The following is an 11,463-nucleotide window of genomic DNA, read 5'->3' on the forward strand; positions in this document are numbered from 1 at the left end:
TTTCTGCCAAAAGACTCTAGATAAACTTTGAGATAAATCTCAAAATAAAATACAAAAAAAAAAAAAAGACAAATATTGATTTTCAAAAGTCAAAACATATTAGACTGTTGAAATTAAGAAATTTCTCTTTTTCTTTGTCTAGAAAATTTCTGAGACTTTCTCACCAATTTTTGAATTTTCAAACTCAGAAGTTTCCTTATTTTTCTTGAAAATTTCTGACATTCTCAAAATGTCTGAGTTTTTTTGGTGGAGATTTTCTCCTTTCTTTCTATTTACAGTGACCCCAATACACCGTCGTAGTTTTCTCAGCCGTGGACGGCACAGCGATCAAAGCTTATTTCATCTAACATTGGGATAAAAACCCCTTACAGCTGTGCATATAGTAGAAAACAAGAGAGTCTGAGCAACAGCATTTAGATCAAAGGTGAGTTTGGAAGCTTGAACTTCGTTGTTGTGGGCTGACTGGCACCATATGACCTTTGACCCAACTAGATTTCTGCTGCTGGCATCCATCCTGAATCTCACAGCTTTGTGAACATCTTTCTCAGAAATGAAGCCCCCACCCCACCTCAACCACCACCATATGTTTTTCAGAGACGTGGGAACATGAATAATATAATCTCCGTCAGCATGAGGTCAGGGTCAGAGGCTCGGATAGTTTGGGGCATCGAAAGAACTACGGAAGCCAGGAAAGAAATTTTTGTTTATTTTTTCCCTAAAGACCCATTACTTAAGTTTGACTAAAAGTTCTTTGAGCATATGACCTTACAAGCAACATGTACCTTCAAAAAATAATGCAAAAATGTGTGAAGCATTAAATTTGATTTGATTTTTTGTGTTTTTCCATTTCAAAGTGTGTTCTCAGAAGCATCATCATCATCACCAAGCCAGCTTTTAAAACCATTGACTTCAGCAATACTAGTTAAAGTTTGCAATGTTTCGCAGCGGAACGCCTTACTTTAGATACGGGGACAAAGTTTTTCTTGAGAAAAGTCACATTTCTAATTAAACATTTCAGAATTCTGGAGAAAAAGTCAAAATTTGAAGAAAAAAAAAAGTCAAAATTCTCAGAATTCTGACTTTTGATCTCATGAGATTCATAGAAATCTTTAATTTTTCCAGTGGCTATAACCTTTTTCTGTAGTTTTTATATATATTCTGCCAAATTACATCAATGTGAAACGATGTTCAGTATTATTTAACTCTAAGAAGTACTCAGTGCAAAGGCAGCTTTTTATTCATATTTAAGGAGTTTTTTAATAAGTTTCATTAATACATTTAACTACAACTGGCCCTTTAAAGACAGTCATAATCTTCATATGGCATAAATTAAAAATGAGTTTGGCATCAATGAACCAGAGTGTAACATGTTGGATCACTTCTATTTGAAAATCAGGAAGGAATGCGGAGTCAGGAAATTTTGTACATTTTAAAATTTTGTACAAAATTTCATCAAGGACAGAGAGCATCTGAAACATTTAGAAGGCAGATAGATTTTATTCCTTATTTTACATCAGCTATACAGTTTCTGTGTGAACAGATGAAAGAGTACAGAAATGCAACAGAGAGCAAACAACATACTGTCACAGCACAGATAAGAGTCAGTGATGTTACCATAGCGATGCTCAGATTTGTAGCATTAAAAAGGGTTTTATTTGAATGTGGAGAAATAACTTGAACATGGCTGTCAATTAAAAGGTACAGTAGGTTGTTTTAAACTTCGTCCACAAAGGGAGTTGTTTTGAGGTTACCAGAGGAGGCCATCGTCTTCTTGCCCGTCACAAACTTCTTGGCAGCCTGGGAGGAGAGGGACAGCAAAAACAGAAACAATGGTGACCAAATGTTTTCCTGAAATGTGACATCATTCAATCATTTTATTGGTTCTATTTGTATATTTTTGCTGTTTTTACCTTTACTAGATTGGTTTGTATGTTTTAACGTAGTGTGTGCTAATTCCATAAATATGTAGTGTTTTGCTGTTCACATTACACCAGCGCAGGGTTTATGTCTTCATCTATTATTTTAAAACCTGAGCCTCATCAGTAGGTAGCAGATATTTATAAATGATAACTGAGACTGAACTATTTGGCTGTTATTTTCTTGATAATCAAGTGGTGCCCTGACTTGGTCATTTTGATGTAAATTACTAGCATTATTCAGAATTGCTCTAAGCAATTATTATTATTCAAAGCCAAAACTGGAAGATGAAGCAGCAGCTGAAACAAAAGGTTTCAACCTGCAACATTTTAACCCATCACAGATAATAAAAAAAATAAATAAAACACAAAATCTTACATTTGCAACATCAGTCAGGGAGACGTTGTCGATGTACTTGGAGATTTCTTCTTGAGTGTGGTAGGATCCATCAGTCAGAGCCTGACAGCCCATGGCCTCCAGCAGACCCTCAGACGTTTCCAGAGACATCAGGAACTGACCTTTCAGCTGAGCCCTGAAGAGGAAAACAGTTATGTTTACTGGTTTAGAGACAAAAAAAACAATAGTCATGTAACCTTAACCCTCCAATTGTCTTAAGAGATTGGGTCAATTGGACCCCGCAAGTTTTCTACAATGTTTTCTTTTTTTTTCTTTTTTTTTGGTAGTGGTTTCGGGAACTGACGGTCTGACGGGACAGAATAAAAAAACCCAGCATCAATCTGGGTTACTAATAAAATCACAAGGTGTTCCATCAGTTGGACGACATCAAGTGTAGTTCAAGTTCACCTCAGAAAAAGAAACCCCATGTTTGTACTTTAGACACCAGTTGAACATAAGCATGAGAAAGACAACGGCTTTGTCCTACAGTGTAAACCGAGTCTGGTTTATGTTTCCGACTGACCATTTTTACAACAAATGTCAATAATATCAGTTTTATCTGGTACTCGTGATTAGAATTTGTTAAAGTTGAAAACAGGATCAGGTGCTGAGTTTTGATTAATTTAAAATATGACTGAAACTTTCTTCTGCTCATAAAAAAATAACTTTTACTTGAAGTAAAATTTTAATGTGGTAGTTTTCAACTTGTATTTGAGCAACATATAACACTTATAACTTCCCTTGTATTTAAGTTGATCAAAGTAACTGTACTTTTCCTTGAGCATGTTATTTTTGTACTCTGTCAACTGCTGGTGGAACAAAACCTGAGCTCCTTTCTCAACCAGCTGTCCATGTGTGTTTCTTACTTGGCCCGAGTCAGGTCAGCAGCTGTGACTCCTCCATCAGCAACAGCTTTAACCTGGGTCAGGGCAGCCCTGACCACCTGACAGGACAACAGAGGACAGCGAGCGCATTAGAAAGCAGGACGGAGCATTAGGGCCAGAAAAAGGAAAAAATAACTATTTTAATTCTGAGAATAAAGTCAGAACATTAGGAGAACATATTTTAGATGAACTCCAACATGAAAAAGCAGATTTACCACTGCGTTAAATGAGAAATGTTAAGCATTTTATGGAGCTTGACTTTGGTATTGGTTTAACAAATGAGGAAATCTTGACGAAAGAACTTCAGCTTTATCAATCTTAACTTTCATCAAAGAGTTTCTTTTCTTTAAAAATGACTTTTTCCTAATAATTGTACAACTTTTTTCTGGTAATATTGTGTCTTTATTCTTGTAATTACATTTTATATTCTTAGTCTGACGCCAATACTCAGAGATGTTGATCTGTTGGATAAACATACATCACCAGCCGCTGCAGCCTGGGCGATGGTGTAGACCCCAAACAGACCGGAGTCAGAGTAGCTGGCATGGAAAGCACTCACCTGGGAAAAAAAGAAAAAAATCTGCTTTAATAACCGCACATAAAGACCTTCAGTCAAGTTGATTCATGCTATGTTGATCAAAGTGAGGATATCAGAAGCTTGCGTTTCTAAATACACTTTTTCAGTCAGGAAATTTAAATATTATACATCTATTCCTGTACTAGTTTTTTTTCCTTTCTTGACTTTTTTGAAAGTTAAAAATGACAGAAAATAAAAAGCAGATAAACATGTTGAAACTATTGTAGACGTAAGGTCAGGGCGATAAATGGATTGATCAGATTTGCTGTTTATGAGGAAATCATTTTTGGAAAACAGCCTCGGGCTCCGACCCGGCCAGCGCCGCCATCTTGTTTTACTGATGGCTGAATTCAGGTCAACTCTTGAAGGAGATGAATGGAATAAAAGCAAGTTTTTGAAAAGATTTTCTGTCATTTGTAAGTACTTTATTTTAAAAAATGAAGAAAAAAAAATGCTGGTTTTATTTTGAAGTCTTATCCCCCAGCACTTTAAAGACTGCATGACAAAGTGACTGCCACCCACATCAAAGGGGTCAGCGGTTGCCTTGGCGACCCCTTGGACCAGCTTGCTGGAGCCGCCGGAGCCCCTCTTGATGTGCGGTCCGGCTCCCAGGACGTGCTGCAGCACGCTGAACGCCAGGGCTTCCCCAGTGCCGGCTGCAGCCGACTGGCTCACCACGGCAGAGTGGACCAGGCCGCTCAGGCTGGACAGACGGACCTCTCCTGTGGACCACAGCTACAGGTCTGTACAGGGACTACAGGCCCCCTGGGGTCCAAATGGATCATCATGCTGTTGCGGCGCTGAGCTCACCTCCGCGGTACTGCGCCTTGGCCCCGGTGGCTCCGGCTCCGCCGCGGATGTTGAGGAACTGCTCCCCGACCTGCTTCAGCACAGAGTGCTCCACACCTGGAGGACCAGAGACCAGAGGACAGCACAGTCACAGCTCTGGACGGGAGAAAACCATAACCTACAACTACTGTGAAGACGCCGTTTACAGGTTGGCACCTCTGGTAAAGACACACACAAAAAAAAAAATCCTGAAAAGAAATGAATCTGTAGCCCCATCAGGACTCTAAATCATTAATGTTGATTTCATGTCTGGTGAACTTGGTTCACTTTCCACCCAGCTTCACTTTCCTAGTAGATTCTGCCAAATATTGCTGTTTAACATCCTGATGTTTGAAAGGGATCTTGGAGGAAAAAGGGGCCCACAGCATCATAGAACCTCCAATGAGGTGACACTAATGGAGTTCATGTCCTGCCAAAAAGTTACAAATACAATATATTTCACAAACTGTCCTTGCGTACAAAACAACGTGCAGCAACTTTTAACAGCAGAGGGCACCGTGGAGACACCTGAAACCTGCTACATGCTATATAACTACATACTTTATAAAATCTATTCCATCTAACCACAGGTTTCAGTTGTCTTGATGGCGCCCCCTGCTGTCATAAGTGTCATGACTTTTTGCAGAACCTTGTTGCAGCGTGTTTGTGAGCAGATGTGTTGTGTGTGAGCGGAGACACTTTCTGAAACATGTTTTATCTGTTTGCAACATTCTGGCAGGAAGTGAACCCCATAAATACTTCCTGGGCACTCGATTTCAGAGCATTGACTGAACAGTTAATAGTGTGTTAATTTGTTTCTTTTACTCCTTGCACCGTGTTTGAGAGTTAAATTATACTGAGAGGCCATGAGATGCATTTCCTTTGTTTCATGTCTTTGAGTCTGTGGCTCAAACTCAATATTTTCCTCAAAAGCAGGAGTTTTTAGCAAACCTTAATATTTGTGATGGAAGGACAGACACCTTAATTATCGTCTTGCTCACCATGTGTTGGCTCCTCATCAAGCTCAGTATAAATAGAATTAAAAACCCAAAAGTGATAGATGATATTTCATAATGTGGGATTCTTCTCCCTAAAGAATTTGGATCTTTCTACATTTCTCAGTGTGAGATTATGTTCCTGTTTTATGTTTTTTGCCAGAGGTGTCCACAAACGCAGCCAATAGGCTTTCACAACACTGTTGGGTTAAATGACGACAGTCTTACCAAGTCCTACAAGAGCCATTCTTGCACTTGTGAAATTGTTTTGGACAAACTGGTGAAGCTGAGGAAGCAGAAAACAAGTGGATGAGGAACAGGCCTCCTCAGGTCGGCGTTTCAGAGCGGGCAGTGAGAGAGCGCGAACTGACTCACATGTTCAGAATGGATGTGGTCAACCATGTGGTCTGGACAGTACAGGGAGTTACACAGAGCGTTCTTATAAGCTGCTGCATGGAGAGCTTCGACCACACCTGGACAAGGACACAGAGCAGAAACACCCAAACTGGATTTAATGTCTGGAGAAACCAGAGAACTCTTACCGAAACACAGATTTCCTCATCTATTCTACACAGTGACATCATCTCTCCAGTGTAATGACACCACAGTGCCCACCTAGCTGGGGGTTCTGTGCAGCCTGTGCTTTGTCCAGCTTGACCCTGGGCGTGAGGTCAGACACCTCCCAGGGACGGAACTCGGGAGCCGTTGTCACGTTGATCAAAAACTCCATCACTGTGTCGCTGCGGAACAATCAGGATGGAGGGAGGAAAACATGAGCAGCTTTCATGGCCGGCCTCTGAAGGACGTACCAGACGGAAACACTTACATGTCGTCTCTCAAGCAGTCCACTACGTACATCATATTCTCTCTGGACGAACTCACACTGCAAGAGAAACATCCAAAGATAACAGAGCTGAGTGACTCTGGTCATGTTGTTTTCCTGTCAGTGGAGGGGGGGGGGAGGGGCGGCACTGACCTCAGGCTGCCTCCCACCGCCTCGATGCCGCGGCAGATTTTGAACGCTGATGCACCTTTGGTTGTCTAGAAGAAAATAAGCATCATATTGTATGATAATAGCAGTAAAGGTTCTGTTCATACAGCACCACTCAGGACTTACAAAGATCTTAAAACGTTTTTTAAAACAAAGGAGCACTTCAGAAAAAAGAAAATTCACTGTTAAAAATAATTACAGTATTTTGAAGGATCATAAAGAAGTGATAAAATACAACAAATACACAAATAAAAACAGTGTATGCACACACATGCCAAAGTGATATATTTATACAGTCATGTTGGCACCTTTTTCCTTCCACACAACCTTCTTTGACAATATTAAGAATTTTCTGAGACACTGAATTGTGTGTTTTCTTTATATAATCAACAAAAATATAAAAGAAAAAGGCATTGACATATTAGTTCACTCTATGTGTAATAAATTATTGGACAACTTTATGAAATTGTAGCTAAATTCTTTTCATTTTTTTAGCTGTACTTTAATATTTACACTACTACAGCTACACAATAGGGACTAAAAAAAAGGTTTTGCTATTTTCTGTATTGAAGAGTTTCAATAATTATCCCAATAAGGTTTAAAATTAAAAGTCTGGGTCTTAAGATTTATGACAAATTGAAAAAGCATAAATAAATTTAAAAAATGTAATAAAACATTGGTAATAAATGTAGCTTCATACCAGGTTGGAGGCCAGCCTGAGCAGGTGGGTAACGCCTTGGTTGTCAGGGGTTTCATAGCGACAGCCGGCCTTGATGAAGACCCCAATTTTGGAGACTGGGGAGTAATTCTCCAGAGACGTGATCACCAGACCGCTGGGCAGCTTGTTTATCTGAGCAGGGCGATAAACAGGGTTGCTGTTTGCCAGACACACCACAGTGTCTGCCTATAAGCTTCTAGAATGATCTGCATGCTTAGGTGGACAATTCAGCAGATTCAAATGAAAGCAGAACACAGCAGGATGAGTCCACCGCCAGACTCATTCTGCATTGAGACATCCCAACATACATGAACGTCCTGGTAGGAGTGGGCAGCCCCCGGAGAGAGCTTCAGACCGACCAGAGGCTCGGTAAGGGACTGGCCCTTTCTGGCCGCGGCATAGAAGCGTCTCTGTGGAGGAGAGAAACACGTCAACACCTACTGACCTGCACATCCTGAGGCTGAAACCCAGTCACCTCCACCTTATGGGCAGCTTGGGCTGCGTAAAGCCTCGTCTGGAAAAACAGAGAACATAGGAAGGCGGGACATTACAGCTAATGTGTTTCTGTCTCTGTGGTGGAAGAATGAACCACAGAGAACTCCTCCTGTGGAGAAGACCCTAACCCAGCTGGTGACCATGCAAGCTTTTTTTGTTGGCCAGATGGTCGGAGAGTTTAAAAACAGCTGATCTTTAATTGATTACCAAACTCACCATATCTAAGAAAAACACTATTCAGTGTGGAAGTGTGGAACACACAAATTGCCATATTTTCACTGAGGGGTGATCACACCAAAGCTGAAGAAGCTTTTTAAAAGGAAGCTGTTACCTACTGCTCATAACCTTGGGCTGCGTTCACACTGCAGCCTGAAGTCACCCAATTCCAATTTTTTGCCATATCAGTTTTTTTTTTTGTCGTGGTCATTCACACTTCCAAATAAGTGCGACCTGTGTGTGTTCTCCGCTGTGAACGGGCAAACGACCTGAAAGTGTCCCACATGCGCAGTAGAGGGCGCAATAACTTCAGCATTCTCAATGTTTTGCCAAATGCCATAAAAAGAAGTACACAGTGTTTGCGGAAGTAAACGTGGATGGAGGCTAACGGTGGAGCTTAGCTTACAATTTGAAGTTGTTGTCCAACCGGAGCAGCATATTAACAACTTAATCCTCATTATAATCAGTCATGGTGGTTGTTTTTCTTCCTGCTTGCGCATTTCAGGAAGCAGAATAGTGACGTTTGTCGAATATCAGTGACGTTCAGGTCAGATGAATGTGACCTGAACGTTAGGTCACATTTGAATCTCATATGTATCGGATACCCAAGAGGCCTGGGTCGCATTCGAAAAGAATCCAACCTGTGCTGTTCAGACTGTCGTGACAGGATCAGATACAGGTCACATAACGTAAAAAAATAAAATCGGAATTGGGTCACTTCAGGCTGCAGTGTGAACGCAGACTTAGATCAACATTTAGTATGAAACTTTTTAATATCGACCTAGTGAAACTCCTCTTAGATTACAAATCTAGAACAAACTTAGAAAGTACCATCTACCTTATAGAATCAAACATGGAGAACAAACATCTAGTTTTATCAGACCAAAAATCCAGTGAAACCCATACTAGTTTAGAAATTAAGAACTATTTATTCTTATTAAACACTGAGAACCAATATGTAGTTTTATACTTTTACCTTTTTGTCTTTTTTTGTTTGCCGTTTTGTTTGTCTTTCCTTCTAATTTATATAAAACATGACATTCTGCTTTCTGCTGTATGATGTTTTAATGTTTTCTGAACAGGTCTTTGTTGAAAATGAGAATTTGTTCTCAATCAACTTACCTGGTCAAACAAAGGTTACCATAAATAAAAATAAACAAAATAAGTGACATCTCACAACAAGAAGACAAGAATAAAAATTGAGCCAATCCCCCCCCAAAAAAATCTGTGATTAATGCATCTCTAACTGTATACATTACATGACAGACCAAAGCACATGATGGTGCATCTTGACAGTTAGCCCTGCAAAAGAAGCACATTCTCACAATGAAAAACATTCACTTGATCCTGCAGCTAGGAATGTTGAGCAAATGGTTATAGTTATGTATTGAATTATAAAAAAGAATGATTCACAGGCCCTAAATTAGGTTTTCATCTGCAGTTTAATAAATATAAACAAAACACTCAGCAGTTTAAAAATACCAATGCACCTGAATTTGGCTTGTGACAGGAAAGGGCCTAATTACAACTTGAATAGTCACCTCTATTTTGATTATAAATAACTAATGCCCCTTTAGAGCAAAACGTCTGGAGTGTATATTGAATGTTGTTCTTCTCATAAATGCATATAGACTACAGAAAGATATTGCAATCAGCTAATAACTCAGTAGAATATTCACAAAAACCAAAGGATTGAAAATCCCCCACAACATTCTAAAAGTGTAGACTAAATGTAGACTTGGGAAACTGAAGTACAATGAAGGTAAATTTGCACTAAATGTTACCAAATTTATTTTATATAAACCATTCTGACAGTAAGTTGACAGCTAAATCCGAACACAACATATGAAACAAATCAACATACAAGACGCTAGCAGCTACGAGCTAGCTGCCTTAATGCTCCCAAAAAATGGTTTTCTGTTCTATAAGCGAGAAGTGAACCCAAACCTATTAATAAAAGCTACAATGTACACGGTATGTATGTGTTTATAATGTAACATTCCCAGGTCAGACTTAAGCTAGCAGCTTCCTCGGTTGCTCTTCATCACAGCCTCCCTCGACAAGAACCCAGCAGTTTTTATTTTTACCTCATTCAAGAATAAACCAAAAGAGCTCGAGTGGGTGAACGTGTTCCCCCAGTATTCAGACATATAAGCTACATGAAGTGAGCCCTCACCGATAACTGACTGATTCCTCGGATCCCCTTCATCTCTCTCCTTCAGTCAGGACGAAAAACCAATATGGCGGCCTTCAAAGTGCCCTACCCAGAATGAACCGCGCGTTCTTCGCTCCCGAGACCTGAAGCAGATACGCAGTGAGGGCGAGTGAGCGCCCTCTCGTGTTGACATGAGAGTTGTGTCCAAACTACATGTTTCTGTGGTCATTTTGACTTTTGTCTGTTTGTCTTACATGTCGCGATTTTAGATTGGCCTGTATTAAGTATTACGCACTGAAATAACAATATTAATTACAATTTAATCCCAAGACAAGATATTTCAATGTGTTTTTGGATACATTGAGTTTATATGCGCTAATATTATTTGTTTGTTTTTATGCCAAGCTGTCTATGAAATGTAAAAAAAAAAATGAACAGGAATCGAATTTAAAATCTTATAAAACACGAAAACTTCTACAAAAATGGCTGTAAATAATGTTTACTCCAAAATGATTGGTAAAAACATATTATTTATATTTTACATCCTACTTCTGTCACCCTTCAATGAAATTAACTTACACTACTTAATAATGTATAATATTTATATTGTTCACGTTATTTTCCACAGATCTTAGCCCCACCCTTTAAGATAAGGTCATGTACCAATTTAGTGACATTTCATATAAAATTTTATGGCATTTAATGTCTAACATTTTACGGCTAGTTGTTGGGAGGGAAAATAATGATACATGTGAAGGATGTGAAGAGAAAGAAAATGTAGAATGTGTATTGATGAATTGTAAAACATGAGCCTGAAAGGGAGATAATGAGAAAAAGTAGCAAATACTGGACAAGGATTAAGTCTTAAATTAATATTAGGAACTGAAGGAAACATAGTGGATTAAGTAGATTAAGGAAAGTATTATTTAATACAAAATTAAAAAGAAATTAATTGATGTGAAGTAGTGTTGCTACACACTCGTGTACAGTAGATGGCGGAATGCATCTGAAAGTTGCTTGTGATTCGCCATAATAGAACAGAAGAAGAAAAAGCTCCGCCCTTTAATGACGACAGAACGAACCGAACGAATGCTAGGTGAGAGGACAGTCGGAAGGCGGGTCGACTGGTTGGCGGAAGAGGTACGACCAGACTGTGAATGGTTGGAAGGATGTCAGAGGGAAATGTGACAGGTAGTGATTGTGCGGAAATGGAAGAGGGTGCGKATGATGTGGAAAATGAAGGACCTTGGCAGATTCAAAAAGCTAAGCATAAACGGAAAAAATCAAGGCA

General features: G+C 39.4%; 1 protein-coding gene across 2 annotated transcripts; it reads right to left on the reverse strand.

The window, feature by feature from the left end:
- Positions 1–1,475: 1,475 nt before the first annotated feature.
- Positions 1,476–10,295, reverse strand: uqcrc2b (ubiquinol-cytochrome c reductase core protein 2b). Of its 2 annotated transcripts, none has more exons than XM_008437832.2 (14): positions 10,194–10,295; positions 7,752–7,820; positions 7,289–7,438; positions 6,574–6,638; positions 6,424–6,480; positions 6,213–6,337; positions 5,973–6,070; positions 5,826–5,883; positions 4,585–4,680; positions 4,297–4,496; positions 3,676–3,756; positions 3,180–3,256; positions 2,296–2,449; positions 1,476–1,797 (listed from the first exon to the last, which is right to left on the reverse strand). In XM_008437832.2, the coding sequence occupies exons 1-14, from the start codon at positions 10,224–10,226 to the stop codon at positions 1,714–1,716; spliced, it is 1,347 nt and encodes a 448-aa protein (XP_008436054.1). In that variant the 5' UTR covers positions 10,227–10,295; the 3' UTR covers positions 1,476–1,713. The 2 variants fall into 2 exon arrangements, with proteins under 2 accessions (XP_008436054.1, XP_008436053.1); XM_008437831.2 differs by lacking the exon at positions 7,752–7,820 and adding an exon at positions 7,615–7,716 and having other exon boundaries at positions 10,194–10,285.
- Between the last annotated feature and the right edge of the window lie 1,168 nt (positions 10,296–11,463).

The sequence above is a fragment of the Poecilia reticulata genome, linkage group LG19, assembly GCF_000633615.1.
Source record: "Poecilia reticulata strain Guanapo linkage group LG19, Guppy_female_1.0+MT, whole genome shotgun sequence".
NCBI classification, from domain to species: Eukaryota; Metazoa; Chordata; class Actinopteri; order Cyprinodontiformes; family Poeciliidae; genus Poecilia; species Poecilia reticulata.